The following is a 15343-nucleotide window of genomic DNA, read 5'->3' as shown; positions in this document are numbered from 1 at the left end:
CCGCCATCTAAGAAGGAGATTTGACTTTTAGAATAAGAACAATGTTAGTATTATTAACAGAGCTAAAAGAGTCATTACCCTGTAAAATATTACTAACAAGGCGAGTGACATCATCACCAACAATATGCCAAAATTTTTGGAAGAAAATTGCGTGCATACCGTCCGGACCAAGGGCTTTGCAGGGATGCATTGACTCAGAGCGGCAAAAATTTCATCCTTGGAGTAAGGGCGCAGAAGAGCTTCATTAATATCCGGAGTGATCTTCGAAGGGACCGCATCTAGAACTAGATCACATGCTTCATTGGATGGCATTCCGGAGGTGAAAATATTCTGATAAAAATGTTGGACAATTCCTTCTAATTTTTCTTCACCTTCCTGACAGATACCATTATCATCAAAAAGGCCCAAAATTTCATTGCGTTGTTTGCGTTGTGATGCTTTATGGTGAAAGTATTTGGTGTTATGATCACCATCCTTTAGCTCCGATACTCTCAAACGCAAGAACCAATAAGCCTCTTGTTTACCAAGCAAATCATCCAATTTTTTCTCCGGTTTCGCACATCTAGCAATTGAATCCTCGGAAAGATCATCGCATTGTGCCTTCTTCAAAGCCTTCTCTGTATCTTCAATTTTCTACCCCAGTTTCTCAAACTTACGGCTGCTCCAAATCTTGAGGTTGCCTTCTACAGTTTTAACTCTATCTGTCACTCTTCCATCTAGGGATGGCAATGGATCTGGACCCGACCCGGATCTGTGGATCCAGATCCGTTTTTCACAGATCTGGGTCTTAAAATTTTGGACCCGACGGATCCAGGTCGGATCCGGGTCCTGCTGACAAAAACGGATCTGGATCTGGGTCTGGACCCTAGACCCGTATCCAGATCCGTGGACCCTGTTTTTATTTTTCCTATTAAAAAAAAAACTAAAATTGTTTTTTCTTTATTAAAAATGTTGATAATGTTAGTAATTATAAAGCTTAACCTTTTCAAGAGATGAATTTTGGATACTCATATTATACACATCATCGTTGTTTTTTCACTAGCTCATATGTAACATCATATTTTTTTTTGTTGTTTATAATTTTAATTCAAAATATGAGTGTATAAGTTGTTTAATTTGGGGTTGAACTTAATAACCAACAACGTAAGTTTGAAATAAATTTTTTGACCCGAACATTACATTTATTGCAAAAAATTAGGCAAAATATATTGGACCCGGATCCGTTGGACCCGATGGATCCGGATTCGGGTCTTCATTTTCTAGACCCGACGGATCCGGGTCGGATCTGGATCCTATATACAAAAACGGATCTGGATCCGGGTCCATCGGACCTGCTCTAGATACGACCCGTTGCCATCCCTACTTCCATCATAATCACACCAAGAACTCCGAACACCTCTTTTCACTCGTTATCGAAAAGCCAAGCAGTCTCAAAGCGAAACCCTTTCTTCTTTTTCTTATTTTTTCTCTTCCTATGTTCACCAAATTTAAGAAAAATTGGTGAGTGATCAGACTTGAAACGAACCAGATTTTCCACGGAGGGTTACAAGTGAAGATTGAACCAAGAGCCATTTGCCACAAACCTATCAAGTCTCTCACGGATTATGGTTTGAATAGACAAACCCTTCTCCCAAGTGTACCATTGACCTTCGAAACCCAGGTCTCTAAGATCACAGTCCTGCAAAGTTTCCCAAAATTCAGGAAGAGCACGTCTTTCATTATCAACCCCTTCTTTCTCATCGTATCTCAAAATCTCCTTGAAATCACCCCCAATTAAGATCGGACCATCAAAATCAGAACATAACTGACGAATTAGAGTAAAGGTTTTGTGTTTATTTCCTATTTCAGGCCATCCATATATTCCAACAAAACGCCAGTGTATATTCGAATTCAGTTTAACATCGCCATAAATATGATTTGGGAGTAAGAAACTAAGGTGAAATCAACATTGTCCTTCCAATAAATACACAAACCACCGGCTCTACCAATACTACTAACACCGAAAGCATACGAAAAACCAAAACTAACTTTATTATTTTCAGCAATATTTTTTATTAATTTTAGTTTCAGACAAAAACAGGATATCCGGAACTAAAGTAGTGCACCACTTACGTAGTGCTCGAACTGCAAGAGGGCTAGCAAACCCCCGGCAGTTCCAGCAAAGAGTACTCATTGGACATGGTGGGATTGATCCATGTCAACCTCTTCCCAACCAGTGCCTTGCTCACTTCCGCAAATTCAGTAACTTGATCTTCCTTCTGTTTCCGCTTCCCTGTCATAGCAGCTTGTTCAGACATCGAACTATCCACGTCTCTGTCGTACCTCTTCCATTTTTTCCTTGTACTATTAGCCTCTCCAAAAACTTCAGAAAAGATATTGTTCCCCTTTATCCCCTTTTTCTTTATTGGCAGCTAGCAGATTGTCAGACTGGGAAACCCCAAGGGAATTAATCCCTTTTAGTGGAGAAAAATCAGTCAGCCTTTGATCAGTGATTAGGGGAATATGAGTATTTTGAGGCATATCAGTCTGTTGATGGATATTATCAGAAGCAGATATAGAGTTCTCAACATTCTGCCCCTTACTCTGTTCATCAACTAAGGTCTCTTTCGGTAGCAGAGTAGGAGATGAGAATAGCTTGCGAGCAACCCCTGGGGGTCTTTTACGGATCACATTAGAGTCATAATAACCAGGGAGTTTTGCTGTGTTGTGACCCTTGAGACGAGACAGCCAAGATTTCTCGTTTTCACGTTCCAGGGGATTAGGCTTGGGTGGTTTTTTCGGGGAAGCTCCTAGCCAAGGACCATATTCGACATGTTGACGCTTGTTAAAAGGGACATCCCTAATCCGAGTCCAAAAAGGAGTCTCTGAGAAACGCACTTCAGAAGGTTGTTCATCCCCAAATATTTCTGTAAGGAGAAGTAGTTTCTTGTCAAAGAACCAAGGGCAACCATCAATTACCCTCTGTTTGTCTTCTTCACTGAAAAATTGAAAGACGAATAAATTTGTTTCCACCATTCTAATTGGTACAGAATCCCTAACCTTCCATACATTGGGAAGGGTTTGTTTCATAGCCTCGACATTAAAAGGTCTCCCCGTTAAGAGTTTCCCGACCAATGTCAATGAAATTTTGGTTTTGGTATCATCATCATCATCACTGGCTGAATAGTCTTCACCGATGACCTTATTTTCTTCTTCAGTTAGGCTTAATTTCTCCAAATCATCCAGTAGCTTCGATTCCATAGCATACGGGATTGAGAGCAGTAATCAAAAAGCTTGAGAAAGAGATTAAAATTGCTTGAGAAAGCACAAGAAAAAAACCACAAAACCCTAGGCGAGGGACATTTTGTTATTTCTACTCGGTTATATAGATATTCAAAAGATATGGAGTAATGATATGTATTATGTACTTCTATTATATATCACTCACCAAATCCGCCTTTAATGAAATAGTGATTATACTACATAAAATGAATTAATTACATCAACATTCAACAATATTTTATCAATGAGTTTGTTGATCAATCTCAAATGATGCTTCATAATTGTGGTATATTTTATTGTTATGATTATCAATCAAAACGCGTTCTATATACCTACTTTTTATAAAGTATGAATTAACTCTTATGAATAATGGTGAGACGATTATGTCCCTAAAAATGTTTATTTACGTATTTATTTCTTTTTAAAAGTATGACCACACTATTATAAATAGTATTGAGACAATTATGTCTCTTAAAATATTTAATTACCTATTTTCGTCATTAATGTTGATTAATTGTTAAAGCCAATGTAGCGACTCATATTATGTCCCATTTACAACCAACAGACTAGACCAGGACATAAGAGTATGAGTTACCGAATGCTACTTCGAATGTAATTGCGACAAATTTAGTTTTGCTTTTAATGAAATCTAATGCCCATTAGAATAATTACAAAAAAAAATATACTCTATATTGTCATAAATTTTTTTTTGGAATGTATAACGGATAAGCTCTTTGGATTCAGTTGATACTAATGAGTTGTAATGTTGTATACTTGTAAGTTGTATTCATTTCTTCTAGATAATGTGGATGCATCAATATCATGTGGTCCACTAATAATCCTAAAATCTTGAAGATAAAATACCAATACTACTTCCACATGTGGGTGGTTTAATGATTTTTTAAAATTTTAATTCTTCCTAATTTTATGATTATTATGTATGTTGTTTTTTTCATATTTCTTGTTTGATTTTGACTCTCATAATTGACTATTAACAACTACTTCTACTTCTATTGGTCTACATGTTATCATGTGTGAAGTATTTAGGAAAAGTCTAAGTGTTAATTTATGTTATTATTTCCTGTTAAAATTTAATTTTGCTATATTTACTTTGTTCAATTGGCATATTTATCAAGCCAAAAAAAGACTTTGTCATGACAATATTTTATGTTGTCAAAATGTCAAAGCAAGTACTTTCTTCGTTATTATATAAAAACATTAAAAAAAGAAAGAAGAATGAGTGTTAAAAAGGCAATGCAACAATACTATTCTTTGAAGGACAAGAAGAGAGATAGAATTCATAGGAATGAGGTCAATAGGACATGAAATGAAAAAATAAGGGACAATATAGTTTGTTTATTGTCATACATAATAATATGCGTAAAGACCTACCTAATAGATATGTAAAATGTAAATGATGCAATTACTATGACATTTCCACCAAAGAAATAATGAAGCAATTACATTGAAAAAGATGAAGGCTCTGTTTTCATCAGATTATTTTCAATTCAGCTCTAATAAGCTTAGTTAAGTTCAGCTCCTAATTTTCTTCTTTCATAAATATTCATTTCAATTCAGTTCAGTTCAATTTTGTACAACTCATTTCAGTCGATGAGAACATGCCCGAAGTATAAAGGAGCGACACATTTCGACAAACACTGAATTGGAAAACTTTACCATAGGAAGAAAAACAAAATAAAAATGAAAATGATTTATAAAGCTAATCAATGTTGGAACACAGGGGATGAGCCAACAAGTGTCTTGACTTAGGGTGTATTCTATTCACTTGATTTTTACTAATCTCAACTTATCTGATCTTATTAAAACTTACTTTAATTATAATTTGTGTATGAATAACCCTTATTAGAACTTATTAAACCTGATCTGAACTTATCTAAACTTATTAATAGACCTCAATCCTTATATTCTACTCAATTTGTTTAATAATATTCTTATTTCATAATTTATTCTTCCTCCGTTTTCTTTTAGATGCAACACACACTTTTTCACGGTATTTAAAAAATGCGGGGTTCACATGATATAATACACTTTAAATGGGATGAGTGGTTGTTAGGAGTGTAATTTAGTGGGTTATGTGCTTTAAATAAGGGAAAATAGTATAGTTTTTCCCTAAAGTAACTTTCCTTTTATAGTGTGTTGCAAGTATTGTGACATTTCCTTTTTAGGGAAGTGTTGCAAGTAAAAGAAATTGGAAGAAATACTTCGTAAATCATTATAATCAAGAAAATTATCTAATATAATACGATTAATACCCTATACCACAAAGACATGAGTTTATTCAAAATTGAATTAATTAAAATTAATACATTATCATCGTGTAGTGAATTAACTGTCGCATTTTAAATGGTCGTAGATGATTGAAAGACAAATACTATAAATCATTTATGGATGGAGTGAAAAAGGCATAATGTTGAAGATAGAAGGCCGTGAAATGAAATCATGAAGATCAAGTGACCAACTATGCTTTCTTTTCAAAATCATGGGAAATGTTAACTTCAAGCCATACGTGTTCTAATTTCATATACCGATTTACTAATCAAGCTTTTCATGAGAATTATGTCACATGAAAGTATTACACAAGTCCAATTTTCATTTTTACTAGGGATTTTAAAGCACGGGATGCACTCGGTATGTCTAGCTCTTTAAGAAGAATTGATACTGGTGACCTTTTATGCCTTATGCTTATTTACATGATATTTTATTATAACTATTTGTATATAGACGATAAATGTGTTGGATGTTGTGCTACTTGTATAGTTGTGCAATGATCGAAATTTCAGTAGAGTTACTTTGATTTAGCGAAAGAATGCTAAAAATATTGAGTTATAGAAATATAAATGTCTAACAAATTTTGAGTACTTATTCAGATTAATTAAATAAATTAAACAAGACATCATACAATTATATAATTCTTGTACTCCATATATATTAAAATTAATTTAGAATCTCTTTAATACTTTGTATGAAACAATGATCAAATTCCAAATCGGAAAAACAAAAAGAAATAGAGAGAGTAAAAGATGGCTTTTGAAATCAATGGGATCAAATATATAAAAGAATATTTTTAGAGATATAAATGTTCATGCACTATATTCATAAGAGTTTGGTTAACTTTTTATAAGGCGGGGATTTGCAATTTTTTTTTTTTTAATTCTTTTATTTGCAATTTTAGATTTTGTTTTTTTTTTTTTTAAAAAAAAAAGGCAATTTTAGAAATTAATTTCATATTTCATAGTTTTAATGGTAATTACCTGAAAGCCCCCCAAAAAAAATTGAAAAAAAAAAATGGTGCATGACTGATTTTGGCTGGGCCTTAAGGACTTTTCCGCATGAGCTGGGCCTTAATGATTGTTTTTGACTAATCATTCAACGCATTAGCTTACCAAAGAATAAGATCATACTTATGTAAAGTACGAATAATGATCAATTTAAGTGATGAGGGCATTTTATTATTCTAGCATGGAAAGTACAAAGAGAAAGTAAAGCTACTGGATTCCAAATATTATTTCTATTTAGTCATTTCAAGCTCAAATGAGTATGGACGAATTTTTAAAAATAAACATAGATATGATGATTGAGTTATAAATGTATTGAAATCTTAAAGATAAACAACAAGAACTAGTAACAATCGAGGCCAACCGCGGAGTCTCTCAAGACACAAATTTTAATATTGTTACCTTTGTTCCCATAGATTTAGGAAGGATTTTGGAGGAGGATGCAAGGGGTGTTTCCTTGCCTCGATTTGTACCTCCCTAATTTCCAGTAGCTGTAGTTGTTTTTTATTTTCTTTGATTTTGTTGCTTGCTTCCCCTGTTAACTTTATTTTTTCTTTTTATTGGAATTTTTCCTCATTTGGATCAAAAAAAAAAAAACATGCGAGGCCAAACACATACATACATCCACATGCTGACGTGCATGCTCTCTTTTCAGCAATTTCAAGAGACAATTTCAACAATTACAACAATAAGTAATACCAGTATATTTTTATTAACAATCACGTAGAATTACACAAAACGATTGTTCCATACACACACACACAATTACCCTTGTGTGTATTGTTCCATACACACAATGAACATTTAGATCCGTAAAATAAAACTTGCCAACAAAATGAGTCTCCTGAAAAAACCAAGAGACGACACAACAAATATTTTTCTTTCCCCTTCCAAAAAAATTACTCTCCTTTCTCTCAAATCTCCTAGATATATATATATATATATATATATATATATATATATATATATATATATATATATATATATTTTGTTTCCGAGAGTGAACAATACACATTTCACAAATAAAAGAATTTGCAACCTAATTAACCTCCTAATAATAGCCTATATATGGGATTTTACTATTTTAGGCATATTAAAGAAGTATCCTACACATGGAAGCAAAGGTACTAAACTCTAAATGGAAAATTAAGCACCTTAATCAACTGCTTCTAATACAAGGGCTAGCAATATACAAAGGAAGAGGGATTTACAAAATCGCAGACGTTTTTTACAAACAAAATTGTTACTGAAAAGATGATGAAGCTTCTTCCGCTGCACGCGCCAAACCTTGCACCAAAACTGGTTGCAGTTCTTCTTTGATCCTTCCCATACTGTATATATTTATGTAATGGTAAAAAATTTTGTTTTTTTTTTCTTTTTTTGGCTGATCACATTTATGTAATGTTAGAACTTAGAATATACTTTTTCTAGTTTGTGGTTAATCTAGAGTGAACTCGACTTCCAAATCACAAGTGCCTTGAGAAATTCCATAACCTGCACAAAATATCAAGAGTATAAGATTACTGTTCTGAAACCATCCCTGAGATTACATCAGTCTGATATCAGGTGTTAAGACTAAAGTCCGATCCCTACGAGTAATTTATCATAGCTTCAATTTAAAGGAGTTCGTATAGAATTAAGTACAATACCTCTGATGGGTTCTTCAGGGAGTAGAATGCATTACTTTCTTTGGGAACAGAAGACACCAAAATACCATATCCTCTATTTTCTTCTCTTAGGAACTGCACTCGAAAATGTTTTATGGATTCAGTAGGATTTTCACTTAATAAAACAGCTTATACATCATTTATTTAAAGCACATATTTACCTTAAAAGCATCCTCATCAGTCCTGTCATCACCGACATATATTGGAAGCACATCATCAGAGTCACTTAGCCCTGCAACATGTTTCCAACATCAGGTTATAAAACTGCAGAGAATGTCCTATACAAGTATAGGATCCTATTTTCTTTGTATAATAAAATCAGAAAATAATTCCGAGCAAAAGATCCTCACCGAGGGACTCTAGCAAAAATTCAACAGCCTTTCCCTTGTTCCAATCAATCACAGGACGGATCTCTAAAACCTTCCGCCCATGGTTCAGTTTAAGACGTGGGTAATCTTTTAGTATAGCTTGGACACGAAGAGCAATAGTCTTCCAATTCTGTAACGTTTAAGTGTAACACAATCAGCACTAGTAAACAAACAATAAGCCAAGGAACGCAAGTGCATTTCACTAAAAAAAACTGTTTTACCTTTTCTTCTACATTGCGATAGTGAACAGAAACACAAAACTTGTTATCCTCAACCATTGCACCCTTAATTTCTTTAGTAGTCTCAATAAGGGATGTATAAACCTGCTCAGGAAAAAGAACATATAGAAAAAACCATGATTATTAAAAATGTTAAATTATGACTTTTAACTTTAACATGATTTAAAGATAGCAATATTACATATTAACTAAGAATAAAGGTAGCATTACCTCCTCAATCATAGGCAAAAATTCACTAGCAGGCTGAAAAAGGACAGCTTCCTTTCCCTAAAGAAACAAGAAACGAAGTAAAAACGAGTAGTCAGCTATATTTTCACCCAATGATCTTTCTTCCCCGAGTAATCTGACAAGGTTGTATACAATACCTGCTTGCCAGTTAATTTGACACAATTAGGGTGCCCATTAAAGGCAGCAGAGCCTTTCACAGGGCTCATAATGTCCATCCCATGACTACCGGCATAAAATAGTTCAGTCAATCCAACAAAGTCATAAACCTGCATGAACAACAACAGAAGGTTAATAACATTTTCACAGTCAAGTTAATTGAGCAAGATACATGGACAAGTGAAAAATTATACCTTATCACGACTTCTTCCACTGATAATTGCTGTTGGAAATAGTTTAGCAACATCTTTTACAGCAGAACGCATCTATGGAAATATCATAGACAGTCAATTGAAGGGCTAACAAAAGAAAATAAAAGACAAAAATCTAAATTGTTAAAATACGGATAGTTAAAGCAATTAATACTTACATCATCAGACATGAAAGCCATAGCAGGATTATCTACAATGGGTGAAAGGGTTCCATCGTAGTCCAAAAACAGTGCAAGCCTCTTGCCCTTGGCAAAATGTGTGATTTGCTCAAATGTTGTGATTGCTGATGGATAATTAAGCTGCGAAATGAAAGAAAAATCAATATGTAATATAAAGTAATCTTGGACTTGTTTTATACCGAAACCCAAGAGATCAAACAAGAGAGAGATCTACTTACTGTCCATGCACGATAAGCAACATCATCATCTGATGAATCTTGTTCAGGGTTAGCATCATAAGGAAATTTCTTAGGTGGAGGAGATGAGGATTTCATAGCATCCAGCCAAGCTGCAGCTCGGACATCATCTAAAACACCGGTTTTCTTCCTTGGGATTGACAAGAGCATTCCATTAGCAAAGAGAGCTCGTTGCGGATGAGGTGAGTAAGGCATAAGACTAGAATGCAAACTTAATCGAGATTTTTTGATAGGTGCAGGGTCAGCAAGAACAGGAGTTTTGAGGTCCATAGGATCCAGTTTCGTAGCAGAAGTCACAGTGTTAGGGAAACTATAAACAATACTTCAATGAGCTAGGCTTCAAATCTCAAGAAGAGAAATGGCTATGAATCAAGATCGAATTGTACGATAACAAACAAGCACTTTATCCAACTGTTCTGTCAATGAAAAACCACTTCTTCAAAGTTTTCTTGTCAATGTTTGGGGGGAAGCAGTCCATCAAGCATAGAAATCCTGGGAACTGGTTATTTTGTAATCAAGTTAGCAAATTAAGAAAAATAAATTGACAAATCAAACAAAGCTCAATGAAATATAGTAAACAGTCAGTCCTTGGTCACATACCTCCTCATTTCAAAAAAATCCTTGTAAGCTCAATGAAATGTGACCTTGTTTGTAATATAGCTTTTCAAAATATCTACACCAAAGAAGATCAGAACAATAAGCAAAACTATATTACGGAGTACTAATTAGCTCAAGAACAAAACACCGTGCTGCTTTGTACTCAAGCATCCAATCATGATTGACGACTTAAATAATCACAACAAATGAATATATATAGCAGCATCAAAGGCCAGAATCAGGCAATCTATGAGACAAGAACATGTGAGAACACGAGGCATCGAGAATCAGGATTCAAAGGAAAAGACTAGTCGTCTCAGCAAATACCACTTAATACAAGCTAAATGAAATAAAGAGACAATGAAAAGCGAAATTCTTACATAGTATAGTCATTGAAATAGAATCAAAGACCACACCATTAAGGACTTTGCAATGGAAAATATGCCCTGAATTCCAAAAACCTTTATAGTTTATATTTAATGGCTGCTTTGACTGCAGTCAATTCAAACATACAGTTAAAAGTATAACGATCTTCAACCTTAGCGTGGTCCAACTAGCATTCCCACATACAGTTAAAATCATGATGAATATCCCCAAAAATACACACATTTCCCTTAATGATAACTAATCAATAATACTCATCAATTAACAAGGATTTGTTAAATCTATCTGTCACCCAATAATACTAATGATTGTCTATCACTTTTATAACCAAACCATGCCAACTTGATTTCAATCAAATATTAACAGTAAACAGGAATAAACTATGCTAAACACAGTTAATAGGAGCGTTTGTCTAATCTCGGAGATTGATTTATCATTCCTCGAACTCAAACAACGAAACAACTAACAACTAACTACACAAGCCTAATGCTTCCAAACAAACATGGCCCAAAAAAATCGACGTTAAACGGGGCAGACTTCAATTATCAACACACCCACATTAGGTATACATTAATATGACCTACCAAATTGAATCATGACTGTACATCAAAGATGCAAAATTTGGGAAGATTCATTCACACCACATAATCACATATACACCCCCTTAAGAATTTTAGGAGGAGAAAAGGAAAGGGTGTCATAATAGTGTATTAGTGTAGGTCATTCTTTCGTTCATGTGAAAGATCAGTGACCTTTGGGAACAATTTTAACTACCATTTAAGGGCAGGGGAAAGGGGTCCTACAAACTAAAACCAATTATATAAATACAAAAACCCTTAACATACATCAATCCCACAAACCCACCTAAGGTACCCTAAAACCTGAGATCGAATCTCATCTACATCATGGATAATTTCGTGACCCCGCGTGCACCAAAATTATAACAACAACTAGATACCAATTGTCTTTAGAATGAAGAAATCGTTCATCCATGTCACTATCATAGGTTTTTCCTTAGCAATTCTAAACAAGTGGTCTAAAATGAGAGAAATTAAAAGGGGAAAAAATCAAGAACAAAAACAAACATAGAAAGTTGGAATCAAATGAAACCAAGAAATAGACATTAAGTGGGCCTTGTTCTAATACGGCCGTTTTGCCTTGTTTTTTAGTCTCAATATTTCGACAAAAAAAGAACCAATCTTTACATAGGTGAACCCCATTTGAGCATCTGTTGTCATTTTCTTTCTATTTGCCTTTCTAAATTTCATTCTCTTCTGGCAAAACTATGAAATTAAAACTCAACAAACGTTAAAAAAAATAAAAAATAAAAAATACCACCAAAAATGTACATAATTTCACACCCATAATATGAAATTCAAGCTGAAAAAAACCCCATTTTTCACACAATCAAGCAATAAAACAGAGAAACAACAACAACCCAGAACAAAAAAACAAAATACCCATCAAAAGTTCTTGAACAAAAATCAAAAATTTGGAGAAATTATAAATACCCATATCAAAAATCAAAGAACCCATTAGAAATTTCATCAGATAAAACAATGCAAGGAAAATCAAAATACAGAGAAATAAAAGGACAAACCTTGGAAAATTCTTGGTAGGAAGAGAAATGAGAGCAATGTAGACAATAAATGGAAGAAAATAATAGTCAAAGGGGTTTGAAAAATTGCAGGAAAAGAAATAGAGAAAGAACCCTAGAGAGACAAACACAGAGAACGAGAAGAAAGCAGGAGCAGAGAAAATACAGAGGAGACGTACAGAGGAGAGAGAAAAATAGGAGAGAGAAAGAGAGAAGAAAAAAAGAAGGAAAATCCTAATTTGGGAATGGGTTTATATAAGAGTTTTTGGAAGGTTGTGAAGTCGTGGTCACCAAGTCAATTACTTGGAAATTTTCTAATTTAATTTTCTAATTAATTAATTTTTATAATATAGTTTTCGTGGGAAAATATATACAAATAAATAAATAAATGAATGAATAAATTTCCTTAATATTAGTAACCACCTACCATTGTCACCAACTGAAATACAGAGATTATTTACGTATGTTTGTTTGTATTATTATCTAATGTGATGTGATATAAAGTGTATTTTTATATACACGTTTTTATTTATTTGAGGTTGTATAAATTATACGCTACTTGATCATAAGTACATTGTACATGCGCACTCTTTTGTGTATAGGTTTAGTTTTATACGGAGTGTTGTGTATCATTTTGGACTAGTTGATGGCTATGGTTTGTTTGTTAGAAAGATCTATTTTATCGCGATTATGTTAATGGTAGTGTGTTAGGAGCTATGGAAGTTATTAGGTGAGCTTAGATTGCATGTCATGATCTTGAATTCTTGATGTTGACTTCATCATGCTTGGCTAGTTGGCTATGCTTTGGTTGAGATGCACAATACAAATTCAAGTATGTTGTATGTAGTACGTATACTCTTTTTTATAGGTCTAATTTAATGCTAATCACTATAGTACGTATTTTTTCCTATTTTAGATGGTTCGATTATTGTGAAAATAGGATTGAACGTATACTTTTACTAATCATAACAAGGGGCGTGTTTTGTTCAGCTTAAGAAAAAACCTATTTAGACTAGTTATATCAGGACTAATTGGACGTAATCAATCAAGTGTAAATATGAGGCGAAATCAGACCTACTTAATTAGATTCATGTTGCAAAAACACACTCTAAGGGCATGTTCTCTTCAGCTTAATTTCAGTTCAGTTCATTTCAGCTCCTAATTTCCTTCTCTCATAAAATCCATTTCAGCTCTATTCAGTTCAGTTTAGCTCGGTTCATCAATTCAATAAATCAAAACAGACCTTAAGTTATAACGTGTGAAATAGAAGGTTAGAGCAGACGAGCAGTTCACCACTAGCAAATTCCCACAACGAAGCTAGGGGTCGAACGAATCGAACCTCACCAAGCTTGATCATACTCGTACTAATTGAAGTTATTGTGTTCATCTTCTCCAACTTTTGTCGTATGGTTGAAGAGTGTGTAGTTGGAGACAACCTTGTGAACTTTTGGTGGCATTGTTTTAGGGAATAACACACACATGCAGCAAATAAATGTAAATTGGCTCCAATAAGGGGGTGGAATTAACATTAAATATCATAAAAATATTGTTCTTCGTGGAATACTTCTGAAGCGCAGTAGGATCTTATGTTGGTGTCGCCTTGTCACCATTTATTTCTTGTCATATTTTCTGTTTTTGCTTCAAGGGTCACTCTTCATTTTTTATTGTATATTTTAATGGTAATTAGAAGACCCCCACTGGATCTTTTTTTTTTTTTTTTGTCCACTATTTACGGTAAGACACTTCAAAGTAAAGGAGAAGGTAAAGGGTTATTTGAGGGTTTATGTTCATTGTCACAAACATATTTACATGCATGCTACTCGAAAATTGGAAGTTTAGATCGAACTTATACACATATAGTTCCTCAGTTCTCTAATATAAAGTAATTATTTTTATATTACCTAATTGTCTCGCTTTCCATTACCATAAAGTTATGCTTTTAGACAAGAGTATATGACTAATTGACTGGCTTAATAACTCTAGCTATATTACATATTCATATTAGTATTTATAGTCGCGTTTCACTTGACAACTAACATTGCGTATGAAAAATCAAACAAGACCTTCAAGATGTTACAAATGTATTAATACAAGTTTGGAATATTCGACCAAAACAAGCATAATATGAGGCAATTTGCATGACATTATTCATGCAAAAAAAAGTATTCGCATGTCACAATTTCTATTTTCTTTTCTTAACTCCCTCGACTCCAAACTTAAAACTTAAGGAATTTGGTTACAGAGTATAAAGTCTAAACAAGGACTATAATTGAGATAAAATAAGTTCACATAAAATTATACGAAACAAGCCTAAATTTTTATAATATAATTTGTTAACTTTTAGGTTCAATTTACTGAACTGAGCTAAATTAAATATTTTATGAGAGGAAAAAAATTAGAAATTGAATTGAATTGAAAATAAGCTGAAGTGAACCGGCCACTAGAAAATTATTTTTAAATCAATTTGTAATTAATTGACAAGTGCTATTATGTATTGATCTACAGAGTAACAATGTTTTTAGACTAACTACTTACATATAATTCTGTTATTGATTATACGTGCTCTCTCTACCCCTTAGTTAGGGCATGTTCTCTTACGTTGAAATTCAGTTCAGTTTAGCTCCTAATTTCCTTCTCTTATAAAATATTCAGTTCAGCTCCTAATTCCTTCTCTTATAAAATAGTCAGTTCAGTTCAGCTGAGTTCAGTCAATGAGAACAGACCCTTAGTGATCTATTTGGATTTTTTTCATATGAATTAAGAGAGTTGTTGATTCCAAAGATGTAGTTGGTAATTATTGAAAAGAAGAAGAGATAAAGTGTTGGAAAATAATATAAAAATACATAAAAAAAATATAAGAAAAATGATGACAACTCACAAAAATAAAGGAATTTGTTATATACAATCGGCTTCACCGTACACC

At 33.5% G+C, this 15343-nt stretch overlaps 1 protein-coding gene across 2 annotated transcripts; it reads right to left on the bottom strand.

Annotated features, from left to right (window-relative positions):
• Positions 1-7682: 7682 nt before the first annotated feature.
• On the bottom strand, positions 7683-12691 carry LOC110689370 (trehalose-phosphate phosphatase A-like). Of its 2 annotated transcripts, none has more exons than XM_021866149.1 (12): positions 12424-12691; positions 10443-10515; positions 9825-10341; positions 9586-9726; positions 9410-9481; positions 9197-9325; positions 9042-9098; positions 8814-8915; positions 8575-8722; positions 8386-8456; positions 8207-8299; positions 7683-8051 (listed from the first exon to the last, which is right to left on the bottom strand). In XM_021866149.1, exons 3-12 carry the CDS (start codon positions 10110-10112, stop codon positions 8001-8003), a joined length of 1152 nt encoding a protein of 383 aa, XP_021721841.1. In that variant the 5' UTR covers positions 10113-10341; positions 10443-10515; positions 12424-12691; the 3' UTR covers positions 7683-8000. The 2 variants fall into 2 exon arrangements, with proteins under 2 accessions (XP_021721841.1, XP_021721842.1); XM_021866150.1 differs by lacking the exon at positions 12424-12691 and adding an exon at positions 10820-12358.
• Between the last annotated feature and the right edge of the window lie 2652 nt (positions 12692-15343).

The sequence above is a fragment of the Chenopodium quinoa genome, unplaced genomic scaffold (genome assembly GCF_001683475.1).
Source record: "Chenopodium quinoa cultivar QQ74 unplaced genomic scaffold, ASM168347v1, whole genome shotgun sequence".
Taxonomy (NCBI): domain Eukaryota; kingdom Viridiplantae; phylum Streptophyta; class Magnoliopsida; order Caryophyllales; family Amaranthaceae; genus Chenopodium; species Chenopodium quinoa.
The sequence above is the reverse complement of the archived record's forward strand: the minus strand, read 5'-3'. Positions and strand labels throughout refer to the sequence as shown.